This window comes from Geospiza fortis, unplaced genomic scaffold, assembly GCF_000277835.1.
Source record: "Geospiza fortis unplaced genomic scaffold, GeoFor_1.0 scaffold927, whole genome shotgun sequence".
NCBI lineage: Eukaryota > Metazoa > Chordata > Aves > Passeriformes > Thraupidae > Geospiza > Geospiza fortis.
In genome coordinates this window covers 96,750-122,041 of record NW_005054633.1, presented here as the reverse complement: position 1 = coordinate 122,041, position 25,292 = coordinate 96,750, and the positions used below count along the sequence as shown (strand labels likewise).

The window sequence follows — 25,292 nt, the reverse complement described above, 5'->3', positions numbered from 1 at the left end:
GGAGAAGTCAGTGAATATTTGTTGGTTCAGAGCAATTTGTCACTTAGCATTAAATGCACCAAAAAAATTTATCAGTGACCTCTACTGTGTACATTATTCTCTTGCTACAATCTCATATAAGCTTGACATAAATCCCATTTCTAAACTCTGGCTTGTATTTTTAGTAAAAAGTCCTTTCTTAAAAGATCAGAGGAAGTTTTCAAGCTGCTTCTTTTGATAATTAGCAGCTACTGTGCCATGCCACATATTTGAGTAGTCCAGATGTTCAGCTGGGAAGTAGCAGAGTGGCAAAATGAAGCTCCATGGTGAGAACAAAAAATCTCACGAGCACTAAAGTATAGGTTTATTTTGCTGGGTTTCTAAAAATTAATTTGAAAGAGTGTATGTTTTTAGCTGGTTAAAATCTTCCATCAGTTAAGGAAAGCAATAGCTATTAGTACTGTAGTTTTATTTGAAGTATTTTTGCTACTTTGAAGTCACTGCATACAAATAAGGTCACCCCATATCTAAGAGTGGTTATCTAAATTCACAATTACATGTACTTGATCTAGTGTCAAAAGTAGTGTTTTTACTCCATTTTAGTCTTTTTATCACTGAGAAGTCTATGCAAGAGAGGAAGGGTGAATTATTTCCCTTCCTGTACATCATCAGAGAGATTGTTTATTAAACTCTAATTAGAGAATAAATTGGTTATAGCAGTGAAAACCCATTGAGGGCAGCGAAGTCGCATGGGGAGAGATAATGTGGCCTGAAGGACTCTTACTGCTAATGCTTATGAGAGTGAAGCAAAAGCCAACAGGTTAAAATCTGTTTTCTTATGCATTGAATATATTAACTTCAAGTCTACCTTTGAGACAGTATGCATAGAAGCTTAGACTGGAATTTTTAGGATGCTGCAATGTTATTGCAGTTCAGTGCTCATGTTTAAGAGCAGAGCAAAGGCTTTAACACAGAAATAAAGATTGTTTTCAGAGTAGTTAAAATATTATCTAAAAAAGCATAGTAAATACTTTGAAAGAATAATTTATTTCATGCATTCTTTGCTCAAATGAGCACTTAAACATACTAAGATTCATTATTACAAGCAAGTTACTTGCAATAGTAATTTTGCACTTATTCAAATAATTTTGTGTTCATATCATTTACTTGTGGATCCTTTAATACTAAAGCAGTGTTAGCATCTGATACTTAGTTTTCAAATTTAGAGCTGTATCAGTCAGCAGTGACTGATCTCTGAGGATTGATAGTATTGTCTGTTCCTTGTATCAGCAAGGAATGTGGAGGGGACAGTTACGTCTTTGTGAAAGGTAAGACATTGACATCATGGAATATCCTGAGTTGGAAGGGACTCACAAGGATCATTTATAAGATAGAAAGAATCTCAAGGTGCTTCATTACATTTGCTACTAATATTATAAGCCTGGTGGACATAAGCACATATAACGTCATTTTTCATGGCATAAAATGCCAATTTTAAGAGACTTTTTGGGTTTTTTTGGCAATGAGAGAGGAAGCTGATTTACTCTATTAGATCTACTCCTTTCTTCTGCTTTTGATAGGACTGCCTACTTTTTCTTTCCTCTTTCGTGTGAGATTCTGTCAAAAGCATATAAAGATAAAATTCTTCACATTGTTTGTTTTACTGAGACTGTGGGCCAATTTGAAAATATTAAGGGTTTTATAACCTGTGTAAATATTAAAACAATAATGAATCAAAGACTATAATAACAGATTTAGTGAAAGTTATTTGAGTTTCAAGAGTCACACAATCAAACCAAATGTATTACTTTTTATCCTCCGCTCATTTGAGTTTAGCCTGGCCAATCAGATGAAAGAGTTTCCTGCTGTTTTCTAGCAGGAGTCTTTATAATATCTGTCATACAGCAATGCAATTTATTTGTTCATTTTTTTTCTTTATGATTGCAAATTACTGTCTTATTTTCCACTTTTGCTTGTCTTGGTATTTGCCTCCATTTTACATTTTGCTGGTTGTAACAATATTTGCAGTGCTAGATTTTGCCTGCACACGCACACAGATGCACACAAAATTTGGCATTCTCCTGCTGTTACAAGGCATAGTGAGAAAATGAAAGCATTAAAATATCAAGGCAATCATCAGGTCGTTTATTTAGTGTCAATCTTGGCAAGCTGGAGGGAAGGACAATTTGGCAAGACTTTATATCTGGAGATAAGTAATATAATTTTTATTTTGACACCTGGATCATCATTTTTCTGATTTTTTTTGAATAAAATTTTAGAGTGTATTACTTCATTTGTGCCTGTGCATTCTAGGTATCAATTGCATATTGGGTAAATTACTCAGGATTATATCTCCAGGTGAAATGCCAGTAAGTAAACACTTGAAAACAGACCAATAAAAAACTTTTTATCGATGTGTTGCATCAATAGAAAGATACCAACCCATTCCAAATAAAGGTAAAAAGTAAATCTGCCTCCACATATCAGAAACAGAGTTCAAAAGAAGACCTGCTATTTCTTACTAAATCAAACAATGTAGCTGGCAAAACCAGGTATGTTTTTGATATGCAATAATGAAGAAGGGTGTGTGTTGCAAGTCTGCCTGCTTTGTTCCAGAAAAAATTGATGGACTGATTGATGTTCTCTGCAGGAGCCTTTCCTTGTTTATGTCTTTGGATCATCATGTTTCCAACAACACTATGTCTGAGCTGCTGAGCCATTTCCATGGCTAAATTCTCTTCTCTGTCCATTGGCTGTTGCTCACCCCCAGAGTGTTACTAGCTGTATGTTGCCCCCACAACTATGATACCATTGACCCTCCTTACCCTATTTCTGTGTTCAGGAATCTGGCCCCTCACACCCCAGGACTCACTCCATAGGTACCAAGGAGCACATTATATAAAAATGGTTATCCTAAGGATATCACTGTTTGTAGGAAGTGCAGTTCTTCGGAATGGGCTGAAGGCAAAGACTGACATGTGAGGAGATGTCAGCTTGGCTTCATCTCTCTGGTTTTTCTCAGGTCTGAACTGGCTACAATGTCCTGTCCTTCTGTGCTGGGCCATGTGAGTGAGCAGAAGGCCCTGATAAACCCTTTGCTCCCACCTGCTCAACTTCTTCAATCTGGCCACCCACAAAACTCTTCCCTTGTCAAACCTTAAGGCTTGCAACCCTGTGGAGCCTGTGCCTCCATCACTGACACCATCATCCGGAGTTGCAGTTCAGTCAAACAAGTTCAAGGAACTTGAATAACAAGTGGAAGTAATAAGAAATTACTATGGTCTTTTCCTTTGGACCCAGTCAAACAGAATAATAAAATAGAATTGAATTACGGAATAATTTGGATTGGAAGAGACTTTAAAGATCTAGTTACAGCCCCTTTCCATGGACAAGAACATCTTTCACTAGACCAGGGACCTCAGAGTCCCATCCAAGTTGGCCTCAAACACACTTCCAGGGATAAGGTATCCACAACTTCTCTGAGCAATCTGTTTCTAGATTATGTGATTTAACTCAGACTGACTGGTTTCTTTGGGATGAGCCCAGTACCACAGCTCTTAGCAACAGTTTAGACTTCCTCATCACTCCAATTGTTGTTATGGATTTCAACATCAAACAACATCCTCCAGAAAATGTTTCCCCACCTCAGACATCATCTCCCTGCTAGCACTCCTACAGGTGCAACCAGGAGCCACAGTCTAAGCATTTTGTGTTATCTGCTCTTATTTACTCCACAGTCACAGAGCAGGTCGGGTTGGAAGAGGCCACACTGGGCCATCTGGTCCAACCTCCCTACTAAAGCAGGGTGACCCCAGAGCACACTGCACAGGAGTGTATCCAGATGGTTCTTGAACATCCCCAGGGAAGGAGATGCCACAGCCTCTCTGAGCAATCTGTTCCAGTGCTTGGTCACTCACACTGTAAAGGAGTTCTTCCTTGTATTCACTTTCTGCCCATTGCCTCTTGTCTTATTGCTTGGCACCACTGAGCAAACCTTGGAAATATTATTTTGATATCCTCCCTTCAGATACCTGTAGACATTTCTAATGTCCCCTCTCAATCATCTCCTCTACCCCTGAGAATGAGTTCACTCTTCAAAACCTGTCCATGCATGTTTGACTGAGGTCTCATTGCAGAAGTCAAAGCTGCAAGCGTGACTTGCCTCTCTGCTCCCCCGTCAACAGCCTACATGAGTATCTCATTCTTTGCCCAGTTAATTCATGAAATTAATGTGTTTTATATGCAGCTTTCCTCAAATTACTGAAAGGACTAGCTGAATGCCTAGTCCCTCACTTAGACTAGAATTTATTATTTAAGGCTCTTTTGGACTCTTCTTTGCTATAGATAAGTCTGCATTTCCTGATAGACATCTCTTTGTGCTAACAGCTGGACCTCATAGCTGCTTTGCATAGAGCAATCTTCAGATATTATGACACCCCAAGCAGCTGATGCTTCTCAGCCACTGCAGCCAAGATCCACCTTAACTCTGAAACCAATTTTCCTATCATTTCAGTTGGTTGTTCTGGCTTTTTTTCCTCCGAGCTGCTACCTCTGTGGTTGAGGGGTTTTATTTACTGCCAATGTCAAGAGGAATCTTTCTTTTTGTACTGACAACACCACATTCTGTTACCAAGTCTGACATATTAGTTCTCTCAATGCACTGGCCATCAAAATAAGCACAGCGGGCTTCCATGCAGTTGCACTTCCAGGCAGCATGCCCTGTCCCCTGGGCCTTATGTAGAATAAAGGGAATTGCTGGGAAATGTGTCTTTCCTGGACTATTGTCACACTGATAGCCCGACATTTTAGCACACCTGTGCCTGGTGCTATACTGTGCAGTTCAAGCATGCTATTAACATTTTCTAGAGGATTCCTGCACCAGCTGTTTCATTGACATCTCCAAGACTTACACACATGTAAATATGAATGTGTACTCGTTGCTGGCTGGAGTGCCCTTCCGTTCACCTACATGTGACTGTATGCTGAGCTATGGCTTAAAGATGGAAGAAGTTACCAGCAACTCTCTTCCTCAAGAAGTATAGTCCACATATGCACTCGTTTCCCACCCTCCTCCCACCTTGTCCCTGGATCCCTTCGGAAGCCAGCTGGGGTTGGGACTGTGCAGCTGAGACACAGCTGCAAAGACCATCAGGCTCTTTCCAGAGATGCCTGTGACTGCTGCAAGGGTAAAACTTTTCTTATCTTTATCATCAGATATATTCTTTGAATTCACACATGGAGCGTGCATATGGAAAACCGGTTGATAATATTTTTTTTAATTTAACAGTGAAAATATTATTCAAAAGGAAAAGTCAGTTTTACTCTTTTTCTTTTTTTCCTGCCTCTCCCTTGATTCAGTATAATTTGCATACTGCAGCACTTGCTCTGTCTGTGTCAAAGACTTGGGGGCGGTGTGGTGGTGGGGAGTGCTATATAAAATCCCACAGAAACTTGCAAACGCAAGTCTCAGTCTTGAAGGAAACTACTGTGAATATATTTTGGTAAGTGTATTTCAGATGGGAATGCTATAAAAAGTGCATAAATTGCCTGCTTGATACTGCATTTTCAGGATTGTTATTAAAAAAGGTGAGATAGGCCATTCTGCTGTATCCCTCATATCATTTAATGGTTTTATATTTGTCAACATAGTTGTCAATAAAATTTCATTGCTCCATTTCTTTTTATCACTTGCAAGCTTATGGGGCTAGTTCAGACTTTATTTTATTTTGTAAATCAAGGACTATAATGAGACTGGTTTATAATAATATAAAATGGGGTTACCCTGTGGATTCCTCATTCTAAGAACAGCCCTTCCAGACCAAGCTTACACCCTGATCCCACCAAACTGAGTAATTGCTTCTACTTGGATTTGAAATAGGGAATTACATAGCAGAAGTATTTGTGCAAAACTTTAATAAGATACAGCACCAAAACAATAATACCAGGCTGAATACCTATTGCATTTATTTGACTTTGCTAGGTGTTTCTTAGCAGTAAGAGATTAAATATATAATTAATTTTGAATAAGTGTGTGCAAAATTGTGCTGAGTTGTCAATGCTCACTCTGCAGATGTATCTTTTGTTTTGAATTAGGTGGAAACAGCAACTGATTCAGATACTGAAAGCAGAGGCCTACGGGAATACCACTCTGTTGGAATTCAAGTGGAAGATGAAAAACGGTAATTTAAGCATGTTCAAAAATCTGTAGTCGTTCATAGCACAACACGCATTTGTAAACAGATTTAATAAACAACACCTGACAGGTGCTGCCACTAAATAATCCCTGAAGCCAAATTTCTTATATGCATGTTTATAATTTGGTAAAATTTGTGGAGATTGCTTAGCAGTAGCTTCACATTTATCTAACTTTCCAGTTTTTAATTGGAGGGAAGGAAGTTAAAGTATTAAATTGAAATAGTGGCTTAATATAATTTCATTATTGTCAGAAAAAATACTAAGAGCTACATATCGGAACAGTCTTCCTTTGACAGGACTCCTCATGCTGATCCAGGCTTTCCCAGTCCACAAAAGGAAACAAAATTCTTAGGATGATATCTTTATTCTAAAATAGAATCAGCTTTCTGATTTGTTCAATTCTTCTCTAGTTTTGTAAAGCTGCTGGCCCATGAACTGACCCACAGGTTAAACCTGGTAGGTACTGTTTGTCAAGTACTGGACCAGGACCATTATCTCATTTCACAGCAGCTGTCTGAGAGTATCTGGCTGCTAATTGCCTTTTGCCATCACAAACTACAAATGATCTGAGAAAATGGACTCCAATGTGAAAAGATTTCACAAATAATCTTTGCTTCTCTACCTAACATTTTAACACAAAGCTTTTTTAAAATATCATTATTCAGTGTTATATAACAGTGGACAATCAACTTTTAATGGGCACCCTATAAGAGCAAAAAAAAACCCCAACCCACAGTCTTAAACATGCTGATATTATCTTTCTTTTATTACAGGATTCTCAAAAGTCCTAACTGAGCAGATTTTCAGATCTTTCTACTTAAAATTCTGAACATTGGAAAATTTTATATATATATACTTTACAGACTTCTATCAGGAAGTTCTAGTTCTCCTAGTTATTTCCAGATTATTTAGTAATGACACGTGCTATTTTGTAGTATGAGAACAAATCAATATTTGCTTCCAGAGACAATTTAAATTATTTTCTTTTGTACCCTTGCTTAGATCAATGATTCCATTATACATTTTGTTTTTCCTCTCTGTTGCTACTCACCATCTAATTTTAGTGAGATAGACACAAAGAAAAGATGTTTAACATAAAGTCCAATGAGAAGAACAGAATCCATTCCTTCTCACTGAAACATTATTCTGTCTCTCTGTACCATCACATACATTATTTATATGTCTTAATATCTTTTCTTTTTTCCCTCTTCACCAAGACACGGACGATTCAAGCGCTCGAACAGTGTAACAGCAGCTGTCCAGGCTGACCTGGAACTGGAGGGTTTTCCAGGACACATCACCATGGAGGATAAGGGACTTCAATTTGGCTCATCATTCCAGCAGCACTCAGAGCCCAGCACACCCACCCAATATAGTGCAGTGAGAACTGTACGGACACAGGGACTGTTCAGCTACAGAGAAGATTACAGGACCCCAGTTGACACCTCAAACCTTCCACCACCAGAACCCTGGCTGGAGCCAGCCATCGAGACAGTCGAGACTGGTCGAATGTCTCCTTGTCGGCGGGACGGATCTTGGTTTATGAAGTTACTACACACTGAGACTAAGAGAATGGAAGGATGGTGCAAAGAAATGGAAAGAGAAGCAGAAGAAAATGATCTTTCTGAAGAAAGTAAGAACATTTCAATATATTTTCAGTATGCGGATGATTACTAAAATATGAAATCTGTTAGGATAAAGCTGTGAGTTGTGGTTTGTCCTCACTCATTCTGTAGGAGCAAAGAACCATAATACATAAGAACAGTGTCCTGTGGCCGGCTGCACAAGATGGTGCTTCTTAGAGTAAGGTTTTGTGGAAGTAGTTAAAGAACCACCTCTAGAATCCAGTGCAGGATCAAAGTCTGGTATTACATAGAGCTCAGATGGTGCAATAGCTCCATCCACAGCTCCAAATTTGACACATTCTTCCCATTCACTTCTATGGCTCCAGTGCTTGACCCTTTGCCAGAGCACACAGGGTGGTCTTACATGAATCTTGTTTTGCCCTTTTCCTGAAACCTGCGATATTGCCTCTTAGTGAGAAGCCATTTTAAAAATGTTTCCATTCTTTTACAGGCACTTCAGCCTGTTGGAGGAACAGAAAGCATAGCAGGCAAGAACAACAGTTAAAGTACTTCTGCAGTTAGACAGGCATATGCATTATTAGAAAATTCAGCTACATTTTCTTATTACAATTTTGTCAAGAATCATTATTATTCTCTCATGTCCTGTGGACACCTTGAAAGGAGTGATGGGATAAAGTGAAAAATAATGTAGACTATTTTGGAACAAGATCCAAGACAGCGCTAATGATAGTAATATATCAAAGTGGTCCTAGGACTCAGTAGCCAGCTCCCTGTGATTCCCTTTGAGGTCAATTATCCTTGTTCTTCAGGCTGTTTTATAAATATTTCAATCCCTGACAATCTGAATTATTGTCTCAGCTGTGATTTTCTCAGACCAAAAATGAATTCAAATTAATTTTTCTTACTAGCATCTTTCCCTGCACTCTTACAAATTTCACCATCACCTCTGAGTACTGTTTCCTGATCGTCTTGTTTCCCTCTCAACAAATTCTTGCTATGATGCTATGATGTACCCTTAGGTCTTGAGCCAGGCCAGCATGGTGACTAAAAGGCCAATTTCTATTTCTTGCACTGACCTTTTCAAAGGAAAAAATGTCTATGTTTTTACATCATCTTTTTTTTTTGTTTGTTTTACAGTCATATTTCTCTGCTGTGTTGCGCACAAGTCTGCCAAGTAATAACAGAGGATTTGGGGTGGGGCTGTGAGTAAGGCTGGTTTTCCTTCCTTCAGCCTCTGGTGCTTTATGCACTGTGGGTTTTGTCCTTATTTTAACCACGGCAAAGCAAAGCTCAGAATTTTCCCATTCCATTGATACTATGAAGACTTTAATACCCTTCTAGGGACTGTTAAATAACAACATCTTTTCCTTTGATTAGCCTGTGAAAGATTTTCCAAGCCTTTCATAATGGTTATTCCTCTGTACCTCTTTTTTTTTTGCATGCGTCCTATTTTTCAATTCTTCAAGTCTTTGCTGAATACTGACGTTTCAGTGGCATCATTAAGAATCCCAAAGCACCTGCTTCTCAGACCACCTGTTACAGATGTAGGAACAACAGTGTTCTCAGTCTGAAGCAGAAGTTCAAAGAGCAAGACTTTGATCTCCTTTGAAAGAGCAAGATTATTTAGGAAGCAAAGGGGAGAAACACACAGGTCGTTAGCCCCTCTCTTTCCTAGTGAGGAGTCTGCAGGCAAGAGCTGGATTTCTCCTGCCTCCTCTCTTTGTAAGCTCTTCCTTTTGCACAGCCACAGTCAGATCTGCAGCCGTATGAAACGAGCAATGGAAACACACTCACATCCACACCCCTTCCCCACTCAGAGATGTGGAGAGGCAGTTAGAGGTGTTACTCTTTGGAATATGAAGCTGGGTACCACATGAGGAAAACTTGGATAAACTGACTTTAGCTGACTACCTGTTCTCAGATGCAGACCAATTCTACTTCCCGTCATGTGAACCTATAATTTTACACTCCAGATATACTCTGGAACCGCTTACTGCATGGGGAATGGCAATCAAGAAGGTAGTTTTCTATAAATTGTACATAGAAAATGAAGACAATATGGACTTCAGTAATTTGTATTAATCTTGGGAGTTAGTGACGCTAACTTGGAATATTTCAGTCAAAAAACAAAGCATAGTATCGGGATTTTGTTTCCCTGTTTGAAGAAGGACTTGAATTTGGAAGAGGAAAAGAAAGAGCAATTCCCTGATAACGGAGTTGAAAAAATTCAACTGAAATCCTTGAAGTCTCTTTTTTAAAACTAACAAAAATTGGTTAATTACTTGTTCTTGGGGGAACTTTTTGACCTCCTTAATAGGCTAAAGAAGTTATAGAATAGATCTACAAAGTGCTTGCAAGGTCAGAATTTGTGTTCAGCTGACTGTCTAAAGTTCCGACTTTTTATTGTATATAACTCATTTCAAGAGCTCTTCCTGAAATAATTTCCAAATTACATTATTTTTAAATTGTATCCCTTCATCTAATAGCACATTAAGTAAAAGGAAGTTTTCAAAGAATTAATTTCAGCAGGGGAATGAGCTTCACAGCATTCTAAAAACTCCATGTGAATAATTTTTTTCCTGTTGGGTCCTTAAAACATTTTGTATCCCCAGTCTGAGCTGCAGAGGTTGTAAGGTGTGCATCCTCAAAAACTTAAATCTAATAACATCACAGCATGAAATGTAGCTTGACATATTTAAACATTTGCCAGTTCTTGAAGAAAATAAACAGAAATGGCTGAGCCAAAAGCAAATAAATATGGTTTTCCATCTTCCAGCAAGACTACTATTCCCAAAACACTTCACAGCAATGTTTGCACATTCAAACTGTCATTCTTAATGCTGAATCATTTCTTTTTGGCCTAGATGTATTAATTGTACATGAAGACTGAATATAGCTTTGCATCTCATAAGAGAAGGCTGTCTTTATGATACCAGTTCTGTTTTAAACATGGGAACAGTTAAAATAGAACTGCATTTTAGAAAACAATTTCAGTTTTGGTGTTAACAAAGCAGCCCTGAGATCATCAAAAGCTGTCTGATTGCTATATTGATTTTTTCTTTCACTGAACCTTTTCTTCCATAATGTTGTTTTAAGAACTTCACTCATCAGGTCTTAGAAAAAGAGATAATCATTGCAACAAAAATAACTCTCTCCTTTTTTCAGAGCTTTTTTTTATTATTTAGTCAGTTGCCATGAGTTTTATTTTGAAGTCTCTGCAAAGTTCTTATATAGTTTGTGGAAGCAGTTATTTGTGTTCTGTTTATTATTTATAGATATGTGTGTGTGTTCACTATATGTAAAAACTATAGATATGTGTCTAACAGTTCCCAGGGTTAGACATCTGGTCACTTGCACTCACAGGGTGCCTCCAGGCAAAGATATGTGTTTCTCATGGGTGCTGACTGGAATTTCAGTTTTACACCCTGAAAATTGTGTTTGGCTATTAGTGTGTAGGTGATGACAAGGAAAACAATTTCAAGTGTCACAAAGCTATTGAAGACCAAGAGGGTCAGGACTCTGCATCCCATGAGCACAGTGATGGGAGCAGGGAGAGGGAACTTCAGTCCCACAGCTTGCAGGCAGGGCTTGGCAGGGGAAAGAAGACAACCCTGGCTTTCTCATTGCCACCTGCTTGGCCACTGGAGAACTTCATTATGGGGAACAGCTCCACAGAGTTTACTCTCACATAAAAATCCTTAGATAGGTGCAAAAATTAACTATAGAGTAAACTATGCCAGCAGAAATGTTGTTTTGCTGGTATCTCCTGCATTGTGGTTAGCAGCTCTGCTGGCATAGCAGTAAAGTGATCTCTAGTGGGGAAAGAAAATAAAGATATTAGAGTGGGAGCTCAAAGGATTACCTCTCTCTCCCATTCCCCTAATTCCATGGATACTGGACCATTCCTTGCTAATCCTCTGGCTGATATTTTCACAGTACTAATAGGAGTGAATAGTAATAGAAAACACAGAGTAAAATCTCCCATAATTTTAGGTGAATAAAAATCAACAAAAAAACCTCACAGCCAATTGATTTTAGTATATTCATGAATTAATTATCCATAAAAGCTTTCTTAGGTGCTTGACCAAATAAAGGTTATCCTTTAAGCAAAGAGAAATTACTGACATCATTTTCTAATGCTTTTCACAAACCTATGCTTCAGGAGATATTGAAATTTCCAGTTGGAGTGTTGTGAATGACTAAAGAATGTCAACTGTACTGAAACAGTCTGTAAAGTCCTACAGTGTGGCATCCAAGAATTCCTCCCAGCATTTATATTGTTCTGCTGAAATTTTCTCCTTTTTGAACTTTGTTGAGGTAAAAAGCAAACCAAATTTGCAGCAAGTCCCCATTGGTGAACAAGGGTCCCATTACCCTCTAGAGCACTGCTAGATGGGAGCTGTGCTGTCCTAAAATGCCATCTGAACATTATATATTTATTTTTGTCTCTAGATGCTCTGTTGATAGTAAAATGATATTTCTAAAGGTTTCTTATTTAAGTTTAGAGATTAGACAAATATCATACCCTACTTTGAGTTAGGTGGGTGAACTAAATGCCAGTTTCAATATTTTTCCAGACGTATTATTTTAGATTGTGGAGTAATTTATTTACAAGTATAGGGGGGAATGAAAAGATGAAATGGAATGAAAATTTAAATTAAAATATGTCATTTAAATAGACAGTAATGAATGCGAGAAGCACATTGATTGTTAGCAGTTTTTCACTGCTGGTGCAGCAGTGGCACAACTGAACAAAATTTTAACCTGTCAAGATCAGAGTTACAGCATCAGATTATTATCAATTTCATCAATACAGATCTAACTTTTCCCTCTCTACTTTTGTGATATGAAATAATTTTTGATTACAAGGTTTTGTAGAATTTCTCAAGCAATTCCACACATACAGGGGAAAAGACACCATTGTGTTAATTGTTCAATTTACACAATCTCTAATCAGGGTGCAAGTCCTGAGCCTACTCTTACTGAAATCAGGGTTTTGTATGTCTTCAGAGCTAAAATCATACAGGACCATACAAAAATAATTGAGTGCTTCATATGCCTCAGGGACCAAAATTAAGGTTGTGTGACTCTTTCCTGACATTTGGGCAAATACAAAATTATCCTGATGCAAGGAGGTTTATGGATTATATAAATATTTTGTCTATTTATGTGTATTGGTAGATTCTACCATCATTTATTTACAAGAAAAATCTTCTAGTCATCACCAAACATCTCAATCTCTTCAGTCTCTAACATTCATCATTTTTTCATGGAGATAATCAATCTGCACTCATCAGAATAATTCCCCAATGCATGAAATTAATAACAAGGCTTTGGATGTCTATTAATATTGTGCTAAAGATTATGAGTTGAAGTGTTTTAATACTTTAATTTAATTACAGCAAGGCAGAGTAGCATGAATATGAGAGATTCTAACCTCTATGTTTTATTACATCTGATTTACTTATTAAAATGGAAATAGAGTTAGATCTTTAGTAAATTCTAGGGCTGTAATTATACATGTGTATTCAGCACTGTGATTCAATGGCAACCATCACAGCCTTATATCCCTGACAAATGTGTATCCCACCAAAATACTACATTGCCAGTGCCTAAATCTTGACCAGTCTGACTGGGCTTTAAATCACTAATGCTTGTTGACATGATGCTTCACGATAATGAAGATAAAATTAATCTTTATTTAGAATGAGGGTTTGGGTAGCTGAGGTTCACTAGAAAATATCAAATATCTATAGATTCTGTCAGGATCTATATTTCTGCAGAAGAGCTAAAACCAATGCTCCTTACTAAAACAATGTATTTGAGCTATGAACTGAAAAATTCATCAGAGGAAACTAAAACTGAACTTTATTCACTAGAGACAACCATTATAACCATCAGCCCGTGGAATCAACCTCACTCTTTTTTTGCCCAGTGAATCATTGAACATATCATGGAATAGGTGATGTCAGGGACCTGCTGCAGCATAATTCCTCATCCTGGAAAAGGAGGACCTCTGACCCCACACTGGGAGTTTGTCTAATGTCTTAAGCTACAGATCACCAAGAGAAAAAAAGGAGGATACAAGGCTATTTGTCACTAAAGTCATTGCCTTTATTAAAAATGTTGAAAATCGAATTAAAGCAATTTGTGTCAGATCAAACAAAACATTTATTTTTTATGTAAGTTTTTGTATGTTTGTTCAGGTTTTAACACTCAAATATTCCTTTCTGTATGCCAATAACACTGTAGAGGAAAGTGAGGGGTTTGATGATCAAAAACCCCAAACCAATTACAATGATTTATTTCATTTGGCCAACAGAACAAAAACAAACCTCAGTGAATTACTCATGGAGCCCTGAACCACTTAACCCTTCTACAATGGATGTCACACAGGACTGATGAATTATGTATATTTCTGTTTAATTTACTGTTGTGGCACAGCTGTACTGTTTGCCTAATAGGAAATGAAATAGAGTTTGAGAACCACAGCTCTACATATTAGCACATGCCTTGAAAGTTACTGAGACTTTAACTAGAGCACAAAATTTTCAAATTATCTCTTACTACTACTTGTAGGTGAGCAGATGTATCACTGGTGTAAAGAAAGTAGAATTAAAATGTAAAATCTACTACCAAAATACTGTTTTCACATGCCCTCCTGTACTTATTCTAAATAACAAAATTATAAGCCCTGCCACATTTTAATGTTTCCTGTATCAGGGGCTGCAGATCATTTGTGCTGTATCAGCTTTATTCCACACTTACATTTTACATCCTGTTTGAATTATCAAGCTTGGTTTCTCCAAATTGAAGTAAAATATATCAGAGTAATTCCTGTCTACATTTACCCCACCTGTCTATATCTTTAACATTATTTAAAGATCTGGAAATTCTCCTGCTAAAATAATTTTTTTACTGAGACCACAGTTTATAATGCTTTTAAAAATTTTTTTTTTTATCGTAGAGATGGATGTGGAGGAAAGGAAGTGTAGGAAAGGGCATGTAGGAAGGTATAGAAAAGCATGATGCCACCTACCAAAGTGTGGCATTTATCCCAGCAGATGTAGGAGTCATGATGAGTTAGTTTCTTAGAGATAAGGCAATCCCTTTAGGTAGTACTGTGAATAGAAGGACAGAGACATCTCCAGGAGGAAATTCAGCTCATCTAAAAATAAGTGCCTAACATGGCTGAGCTGCTGAACTCAGATCACTGATTATAATGCATTCAAAAAATTGAATTTAGACAGATGACTCTTGGAAACAAAGGCAATGAGTTTGGTCGTTTGGAAACAAAGTACAACGAGTTTGGTCATTTTCCCCACTGCACACTGTATGGGCAGTGAGGAAAAGCCAGCACATCCACGGGGGCTGATGCTGGTTCAGCAAAGTCCTGGAGCACCTGTTTGTGTCCCACTTTGTCTGAAGCTCCTGTGCTGAGGACTTTGTATATTTTCCTGGGCAGACAACCTGTAATTCCTAAAGGGTGCACCAAAACATGTCTCAGAGATGTAATTCCTGTGAGGATTTAATACTTATGGTAGGAATATGTTATATTACAGTTGAATGTAGTAATTTTACCCTCAGAACTGATAAAGAGATCTCACCCAGGGATCACCCACACTAGTGTTATGAGTGAAGTAATTTGCAGTCGCAGAACCAGAAGGTATAATCTAAGGTACACATGCCTTTGACATCAGAAGGAACAGACATCCAACTGGTTCTTGAGGCAAGACAATTTCAACAGCTCTCAATTTACCTGAGCAAATGTAAATGGGAGAGGTGTAATTTACTTTGAAATTTGAGTGTTTTCAAAATCATATGGATTGATGGATGCCCACTTCAGAAAGCTGAATATTGTCCCTTAGTTTTTTCTACTTCCTTAAGCAAGTACAGTCTAAGCTGTTTTGACTTATTAATATATCATTTATTATTCATTCATTATTGCCAAAAGACAAGGTGCCACTGAGTTTTCCTATACCTCAGTCTTCATGCGTATAATCACAAACAACAAAACCAAATAACCAGGAACTTCACCTGCATTTTTTTGAGATGGATATTGTATTTACTGCCAAAAAACATTTATTAGTAGTAACCCATCTGTATGCTTAGTCCTAGGTAAGATCCGAAGTGCTGTTGGAAGTGCTCAGCTCCTCATGTCTCAGAAATTCCAGCAATTTTATTGGCTTTGTCAGCAAAATCTGGTAAGTCACTTTGCCTGGTTATTCTTGAAGAGTTTAAGTTTATTCATCCATAATATTCCACAAAATGTCACTTTAAGTTTTGGAGTTTAATATTTTTATTTCAAAAACAACAGTAGTGCATCTGAGCAATAGCATTCTGAAATGTTATTTTCATGTCCTACATCAATTTCCCCCTTTTTTTAAACTTAGTCCATATCTATGATGTTGGTAGATTTTTTTTTAAGCATATATGTAAATTCAGTAATTTCAGTCTGATTATGTTTTGCTTTTCTCTTTTTGCTGTCTTTATTAAACAAAAGAAACTGAGAAGGGAACAAACACAAGTTTTCTGAGACATAATATTATGGCTTATTTTTGCAATACCCTAATATAGTAACTATATTTCACGTAAGGAAGGGGGAAATTTTCCCATTAAAATCAGTGGAAAATCATAAAATAGAATAGAGGAGAATACATGATCCAGCTTTCTACCTACCTGAAAATAGGACTGATCATGGAAATGAGATATCTATAATGTTCATCAAATTAAGTTGGATAATTTGTGTTGCCAATTATATATGAGATGTCCTGGGGCTAAAGGAACAGATACATTATATTACTTATGAGGCTTACTGCTATTGTTCTGGAAGTTCATTAGAGTCTAATTCAATTCTAAGTGTTATCTTCATTAATATGACAGCAGCCATCAGTGATACAAAAGCTGTGGCAAGATGATACTAACCAATAGAAGAACGTAATTCTTCTAGCTACAGCTGGTGGTAGAAAACCACCAGCTCTCAAAAATGTTGTCTCTCAAATAGGAAGTGTACCTTTTCCTTCTGACTGTCCCTAAACCTCATATCTTGAAAGTACTGCATTTTGTTGTGTGCATGACAGCAGACATATAGTCTGCTTACATACTTTTCTTTGCCCGTTGGGATTTGTCACATAACTTCCAAGGCAGAACATTTGTTCTGCAAAGACCTACTTGCTACTTTCCATCCATGAAGTTAAACATTCAGAATACCTGCAATGAAGTAATACTGAGAAAATAATGCCAAAAATGTCATACCTTCTGATAGAAAATATTAAGATACACGGTACTCATTAGGAAAGGATCCAGTTATCAAAAACTCTGTCAAAACAAGAATTTTAAAAGCTGTTACAGAATAACAGAGGAAATATACAAAGTCTGACAAGCAAGAATTGAGCACATCTGTATTATCAATTATATGATGTGTGCTCCTATCTAGTAATTTGTTTCATACCAAAAGAAGGGAATCTTCAACATTGTCTGAAACTTTCTCTCTGCAAATTTAAAAACTCCCTCCATTACCTGATTGATTAAGCTGTGCAAACTAAGATTTGGAGAGCCTAACCTCCACTCCACTTCATTTATCTTCAAGTGGGCCCAGCACTTGTGCTCGAGAGCATTACTGTAATAGCAAGTGCAGCTCCTGCTCAGCACAGTCATCAGCTGTTTGGGAGAAAGAACAATTCGTTACTGCAAAAGCAATAGAGACTGCAAGGAGAAATCTACAACTTTGTAGACAACACAACCAAAAAATGGCAAGATTTTACTTCTCTTTTTCTCTTTTGGATGATAAACCTCTGAAGTCCATAACAGCAGCTTAACCCCACTCTCGCGATTTAGGTTCTGAAAATCCTTACTTTCATTAAATCAATAATGGGCTCTGAAGAAAGCAGCAACTGCAAAACTGACTGTAGGTCATTCACACCTGGAGGCTTCTCTTCCTATACCCAATGATAAAGTTTGTTGCTAAATAGTCACTTAGTGCATACATACAGCAGGGTTTCCATAGGCTCCTAAGGCAGCATCTCAGTGCCCCAGGGGAATGCTGCCAGCTTGTGTATTCCCTTTCTCTAAAACATCCAGCATGTACAGGGCTGCCACGTGGCAGTTTCTCTGACACTGTTCAGCATCTATAAGCTTAAATGTAGGACACAGAGCAACAGCATTTAATTGTGCCAGTTCAAAATGCAACAAGGGTTTCAGAGGAATATATTTACTCAAACTGAAATTTAACCATGAAGGCCACATATGGACTTTTCTAAAGTATCATGGGAACTTCAAATAGCACATTTGATTGTGCTTTGTGTTAGGAGCTCTTATCAAAGACCTCACTTAGGATAAATTCATAGAAATGTAAGCTTCAATGAAGTTTTCTATTTTATGACTCTGGCTGGCTATATCCTACATGTATACTGTTCCCACTAACTTCTTAGGAAAATATCATTACTGATTAATAACTAGTCTCTTTTGCATTATTAACATTACTTTTTGTAACATCCTTTTTTTTTCTTTGAAGTGTCCTTCTCCATGCTCCGTAGTCAGCACAGATCCCACTCAGCTTGTATGTCATGGCTGCAGGCTAAAACAGGGCAGCTTGAACACCATCTACGTGCTTGTTTCTTGCTTTAGGCCTCCTTTAAAAACAGGGCTGTGAAGCTGAATTCCAAGTAAGACACAAATAAATAAGCAGTTTCTGAGAAGAAGCAGGTTTAAGCCAATCTTTTCAAAACTTAGTTGGCTGTAATAGTACTCATTTGTGCCAGCATTTATTCATGAACTATGGATGTGTAAGAAGCAGGAGGCAGCCCTCTTGTGTCAAGAGCATACATGGCACAGCCCTCTGCAAGAGTTGTGCTGGAGGTCATGGTCTTCACAAACACTGTGAGCAGAGTGGGGCACACAAAGGTACAGAACAGCAATTAGCCTTGATTCAGAAGACAATGCCCTTGCAATAAGTAGAATCACTTTCTGGCTGTTTAGAGGAAGCTGGGGAGAGTGAGTGACAAGACCAGGCAGGAGACAACAGATTGCAAGATAAGACAGACTGCTGTGGGACTCCCCTCGTGAATTTCACACAGGGAGTCAGTTCCTAAAACCTGAAATATTGACCTCTGTAGAGTAAGTAACACCACTGACATAAATTTTAAACTGTTTTGTAACATATTGGGATCCACCCAATGAAGTAGTTTTCAGTAAACACTAATTGGAGCCATAATGTTTCCCAGATGTCTATTACAACCTATATGACCAGTTCTCTTAAATCGCTGGAGTTCCCCATTGAAAGGAAACTTTCTTCTACCAAAGAAGACTTGTAGGTTGTTCCTGGCCCAGATTCCAGTAGGGCCTAGATATGGGTGACACTGTATATTGTCATGCTCAGTTCCTGGCCCTAATCTCCCACAGTGGCATCTGTAAATCCAAGTTTGAGCAGCGATTCCAAGTTTAAAACCCTTAGAAATGTGTGATTCCGGGGAGGAATTCAACAGCAATGCTGATTTATCTCCCAGTTTCTAGACAGCTGTGGAGTTGTGTTTAAATATAAAATGCCTTTGACCACTAGATTAGAAAAAGGTGGGGAACAGAGCCTGCCATAGCAGCAGTGATGCTGACATAGCAAACTAGTCTTTACAGGTTTTGGCCAGAAAGGGAGAGATCCAGATTCTGTTTGGCATGGTTTTGATGTTCTCTCTCCCAGCTCCATTCTTTCGACCATCATAACGGCTTCCTCCTGTCCTGGAAGGAAAAAAGCACTTCTTCATTAACTTCACATATATGTTTACCAATTAAGCCCTATTTCAATAAAGTGGCAAACTGTCTTGAACTAGTACCAGTGCTCAGAAAGTATAGGGTTAAGAGTCTGCATGCTACCTTCTAATATAGTTTTTATCCAGCACTGGCATCAGGTTAATTATCAAATACAAGGTCATCTTGCTAATTGTTACCACCAATGTTTTCTCCATTAAGTCTTAAGCACACAGAGCCTCTTAATTGCAGTACCTGGTGGTAATGTCTTCCCAGTTCCTGAGTGTGATTCAACTCCCAGGAGAACAAAATCCAAGCATCCCATCAAGATTTCATGCTTCATGTATACGTTTGAAGACAATGTAAACATCAAGTTCAGCATAGGGTGATGTCTTTGTGGCATTGTTTTGTCTTAATCAGCTATCGTGAACGTAATTTTAAACCAGGAAGACTTCAGGCTGGCTGGAATACAAACCACGCTCCCCTTGCCTTTAATAATCAGCAGACAGAGGCTGTCAGCTTGTTCCTTTTTAGAAATGCAGGTCAGCACAGCATATGGTGCTAAGGAACTTCCCATGCCGCACATTCAGGAAGGCTGGCGTGCGACATCCAACTCATTCATGTTTGGGTTGTGTAGGAGGCACAGCTTTCCAGTCACAGCTCCCAGCTGCAGAGCACGCAGAGCCTTAGCTCTGAGCAGGGCTGCGGTAATGAAACCTGGCACCATGCCCTTCCTGCCTCAGTGCACACCACTGAAAGCCTCCTGGAGTATTCATGTTCTCTCCTTTGTGCTCTACAGGACCCGAGTGCCATGCCAAGACCAACTTCCCAGGACCTTGCAGGTTTCTGGGACTTACTGCAGCTCTCAATTGAAGATGTCAGCATGAAGTTTGATGAACTGCACCAGTTGAAACTCAATGAATGGAAAATAATAGAATCACCTGAAAGGAAGGTAAGCAGACCATGGACAATACCATTTACTCCCCATTTGTAGTTCTGCAGTATCCTTGTGTTAAATACAATAGTGAAACACAATAGGTTTCTAACCCTGGGAAGTATTCAATTGGCATGACCCAATTTTTACATGGAAACTTTCATCAGATGTCAGGAGTCTTTTCTTTTTTAACAATGTTGAGCTGAATTATATAACAAGTAAAATGAATTTTGCTAAGATAGTGTACTCCATGACACTTCTGTTCAAATTATTTGATTCACATTCTAAAAGCTAGAACAGAAATATGTTCTTATTAATTCAGATGTAAGACAATAGCCCAAGAATTCGCACAAGGTAAATTCAACACTCTGCTACATTTGGGGCAGCACAAACTTGAACACTGCAGTGTTTAACTCTGCCTGCATGACACCAATGATAGCAGAACTGGAATAAGAGAAAAGCATGTGAGAGAACAGAGCACAGGTCATACTAAAGCTCAGCCAACATCCTTCTGGGGGACAAAGCACTGCTGGTGAACTCACTGCACCTCTGCCCTGCAACTCCACCACCTGGGAGATGCCCCACATCCAAAGATGAAAAATTGCCCATAAAAGCAGTGTAATTCTCAAACTGCCTTTCCCCTCTCTAGAACTTCATCCCTTACCTTGATTATCCCACTATCCTTCCTTATTATTGTATCAGTCAGATGAAAACAGCATTTGGTTTGAGTCAGTACTGTTGGCCTCAGGTGAATATTTGTTTGGTTTGGGAGGAATTAGGAGGCATTTTGACAACTTTTTCATTTCTTCATGCTCCTCTTGGATTTTAATTTTCAGCCAACGGGTTGGTGGATGGTGAGTTTGCAACTCTTGCTTACTAGTGGCAACTGGAAGTAAGAAATTATTATAGTGGCAGCAACAGTGATATTCCTAAGAGGGAAATAACTAAAAGTGGAAAAGAAAATAAGATGGGATGACAGGAATGGAGCTTTTATGAAAACAGGAGATAGAGAAAATAAAGACAGGCAGAACGGGCTATAATGGGGAATAGCATCCCAGGCTGTTGCACTGTTCCTGTTTAATGCAGAACTATGTTTTTAAATAAACTTAGTTATTTAGTCTTGGCTATTGCATTTGGATAGTAGAGGCAGAATTAGTTTAAAAAAAAAAACAAAGAAACCCAAACAAACAAAACAAAAAAAAAAAACCAATGAGGAGTCTGTAAACCATAAGCGTATCAGTTCAATTTTTGTATTATTTGAATCCTGCTGTGCATCAAATTAACTGTGTTCTCCATAAGGAACAGCCCATACTCTGGACTATTACCATTACTTTAAGAAATTATACAGCAAAAAGATCAATTTTAGTAATTGTACCTATATAAATGAAGTTATGGAGTCTTCATCTTCAGGGCTATACAGTCCAGTATTAAACATTAAATTAAAAAAAAAAACCTAAAAAATACCAAAACCAAACCAAACTGATTTAACTTCAAATTTGCATCTAATTTCAAGTGCACTTTGAATGGAGATTGTATGAAATCACCTCCAGAGGTCCATTTCTTCTAACCTAAATTAGTGTACAGTACCTTGATTATAGGCCCTCATACGATATTTTACAGTCTCTAAATGGTCAAAACAATTCTTGATTTAACACCTGCAGAGAAATTTACAGCTCCTTTTGTAACAAAATCTACTGACTTCACTTTATAATTTGATAATTGTTCAGAATAATTTTCTTTAAAATGGCCCAAGCTTGCAAGCAGAACAATTAGCCCTATGTTCTCTCTCTGGCTGGCACTTGAATGTTTCCATAGAGCAATTCCTGGAGGAGACTAAACTAATAGACATGTATACACAGCTGCTATCTCATATCCAGCCGAGGCTAAACTCAGTATGATTAATTTAATCAAAAATCCTGTCCTGCTAATCTTAGAGAGTCTTTTCACTTGATCAGACCACACAGATGCGCTGAATTCTTATTGGAGAGACAGTGTGTGTTTCTGTTTATAATGAGTGTAATAATGTGTCAGCTTAAATCAAACAAATCCATATGAAAGTGAGGTGCGCAGATTGCATGTGCCAATACCTGCAAGGATGCTGGAAGGAAGCGCAGTCTTTTCTCGGGCACAGGACCATAGAATGCATAATGATTGTCAAATAAGAGGGTTTTGTCAGTGTCCCTAGTGTGGATAGCTGTTCATGTAATTCATTATTCAGCTGATGGGCAAGCACAAATTGAGCATGCTTGATGTATGTAATCAGTATTTTGCATTTCATGTCCTTGATGTGCATGCTCTGCTGACAAGTACCTTTTACACACAGCTCACCCTTAGTTTTAATGCCCTGTTGCAGGAAGAAAGAAAGATTCCTCCTCCTGTACCAAAGAAGCCCCCAAAAGGAAAATTCCCTATCACAAGAGAAAAATCTCTGGACCTACCTGACAGACAGCGGCAGGAAGCCAGAAGAAGGCTGATGGCTGCCAAGCGAGCAGCCTCTTTCCGGCAGAATTCAGCCACAGAGCGTGCAGACAGCATTGAGATCTATATCCCAGAGGCTCAAACCCGGCTTTAAAGACAGAATGCTGCAGAGTTCCTTTTTTTAAACAAAATGCTTGTACAGTTTGTCACTTACCTGGTAATTTTTGTCTCATTCTCTCCACTAAATATGCCCTTGATGTTGTGTTCTTTGTGCCATAAGCACAGTGGAATGCTTTTGATTTCCTCAGAATTTGCTGAGCTCACCGCAAGAACGACTTCTTTTTGTATTTATTGTCTGACTTACAATCAGCTACAATGGATAGGGCTTGTCAAGACCTGACTTATCCAATATATTCTCAGAGGACAACAAGAAACACCTCTTGAGATGGAACCCAGCTTACTTTTTGTTATTTATATTTTTATAAAATGTGTGATAATTAGGGATAAGAATAACAAACTATAAATGGGTGCATCTCACCATTCACTAGAGGCATTAGCTAATACAAGTAGAAGGTGCTACAAATGTAAAGAGCAGGAAAGAAAGAACCCATTTATCTCCTTGACCTTCAGTTTCTTTTCCTAGAATCCAGCTAACATATTTACCCATGCGCTCTGCCACTCTTCTCATCTTTGTTACTGCAAAATAACATTAGGCCTCTCATCTCATTCAAGTTTCTGGAGATGAACAGGGATATCCAGCCACTAAAACTCCAAAGCTCATCAGAAACCAAGAAGCATACAAGTCTGGTGATGGTGGGAATGTCCACTAAGAAACGTTTGCTGTTAGCAGTATAACGACACTCTGAAACCTAAGCAAAATTGTAATGCAAGAGGACTTGAGTGATGGTGAAAGGAAAACGGAAGCCTTAAAAAGTTAGATCTTCTGTAGTAAGACGAGTAAAGAAAAAGTTATACTTGCTCCTTTGGACCACTCATTGCATTTTTAACTGTTCTTTTACATGTTAATATTTATTTTATAAACCTTCTCTCTTTCATTTCAAGAGCTGTGCTACATGTACTATTTCAAACTCTCAAATTGTTATAACAATTGAGTTTCCAGGGTATCCTTGAGAACAAAAAAATCTTGCTTGTTTAAAATGCCAGTTGTGATGTTGTAAACAGTTTAAGAAATATGAATGTGAGTGGTAAGTATATATAAGTTTAAATGGTTATGTTAAGGTAAAGGTGAACTGTAGTTTACAATTGTAATTTTTTTTAGAACTATTTTTCTATGCAGTTCATTTATGGCAAGAATAAGGTTCTTGCTTGCTTCAGACATAGAAAAAAAAAAAAAAAACTGACTCAAGAGATAAGTGATTTCCGGCCATGGAATAAAAGGAAAATAATATATTTTCAAGCCTCATATTGTCAGAGAGAAGTGGTAGCTACCACAGTCAAGAGGCTTTCATTTAAGACAAATTAGGACAGAATTATTCCACTTCACTTACCTTCCAGAGCCAGCCAAGCAATCCAGCACCTAGAAGTCTTCAGGTGAAGACGCAATAAAATGAGCAACATGCAGCCCCCAATACCAAGGTTTGAATCTTATTGAACACAAGTTTAGGTGAAAAGAATGAGAACCCAGTGAGACAGACGGCCCCAGCTACCACATTCCCTGTTTACCTGCTTTAACAAATGCAATGTATTTAGCCATAGGCAGAACAATTCTTTATTATACTCAAGCACTTTGGTTCTTCACCTGTTGAGCACTTTAAATCCAACTCCCATACACCCTGCAGCCTGATGGATGAGTGAAAACATGAAGTACCATAGGTTTTGCAGATCTGACGTTGCTTCAAATCTGTTTCCTTTTGTTTGGTTGCTTGGTTTTTTCCTTCTTTTTTCCCAGTGTGTGGTATTAAGCATGAGTTCTGTCTTTGGACAACTGATAAAGCATGCTTGGCTTCAAAGTACGAATCTTTAGAGATGAAGTTTTGAGAAGTTCCTGTGAGAAGACACCCCTGTAAATTGAGCCTGGTATCTGGTATATACTTTACCAAATAGCCTTAAACTACATTTGAAGCAAAAACCAAGACGAATGTATATCCTTCAAGAATGCAAAAAAAAAAAAAAGATAAAAAAAAGAAAAAAAGGAATAAAAAATAATAAATCCCTGAAATATTCTTCTATAGATGAAAACATTATATTTCCCATCCCTTGTGTTTTCGAGGCATTTTCTATTAAGGAAAGAGCTGAATCCGAGGCAGTGTACAATATTGATGCTACTTCCTATATTTGTTGTACTATTTTAAATACAGAAGTACATGCAGAGACTGGCATCTTTAGTCTTGAAAATTGGTATCTTAAAGTGGAGCTGCTAATTAGAATATCCACACAAAACCACAGCCAGTATTTTTCCTAGATTGAAGAAATTTAAACTA

General features: G+C 38.0%; 1 protein-coding gene across 2 annotated transcripts in view; it reads left to right on the top strand.

Annotated features, from left to right (window-relative positions):
• DLGAP2 (DLG associated protein 2) overlaps positions 1 to 24,980 on the top strand; it is a 98,387-nt gene extending 73,407 nt beyond the window's left edge. Inside the window, exons 7-12 of one of the 2 annotated variants that reach the window (XM_031064800.1) lie at positions 6,073 to 6,158; positions 7,392 to 7,807; positions 15,873 to 15,964; positions 20,299 to 20,451; positions 21,270 to 21,287; positions 22,787 to 23,201. In XM_031064800.1, the coding sequence (XP_030920660.1) occupies positions 6,073 to 6,158; positions 7,392 to 7,807; positions 15,873 to 15,964; positions 20,299 to 20,451; positions 21,270 to 21,287; positions 22,787 to 23,005 (984 nt within the window). In that variant the 3' untranslated portion in view covers positions 23,006 to 23,201. Of the gene's footprint in view, positions 1 to 6,072; positions 6,159 to 7,391; positions 7,808 to 15,872; positions 15,965 to 20,298; positions 20,452 to 21,269; positions 21,288 to 22,786 lie in introns of both variants that reach the window. The other variant, XM_031064799.1, reaches the window with a different exon arrangement.
• Positions 24,981 to 25,292: the final 312 nt, after the last annotated feature.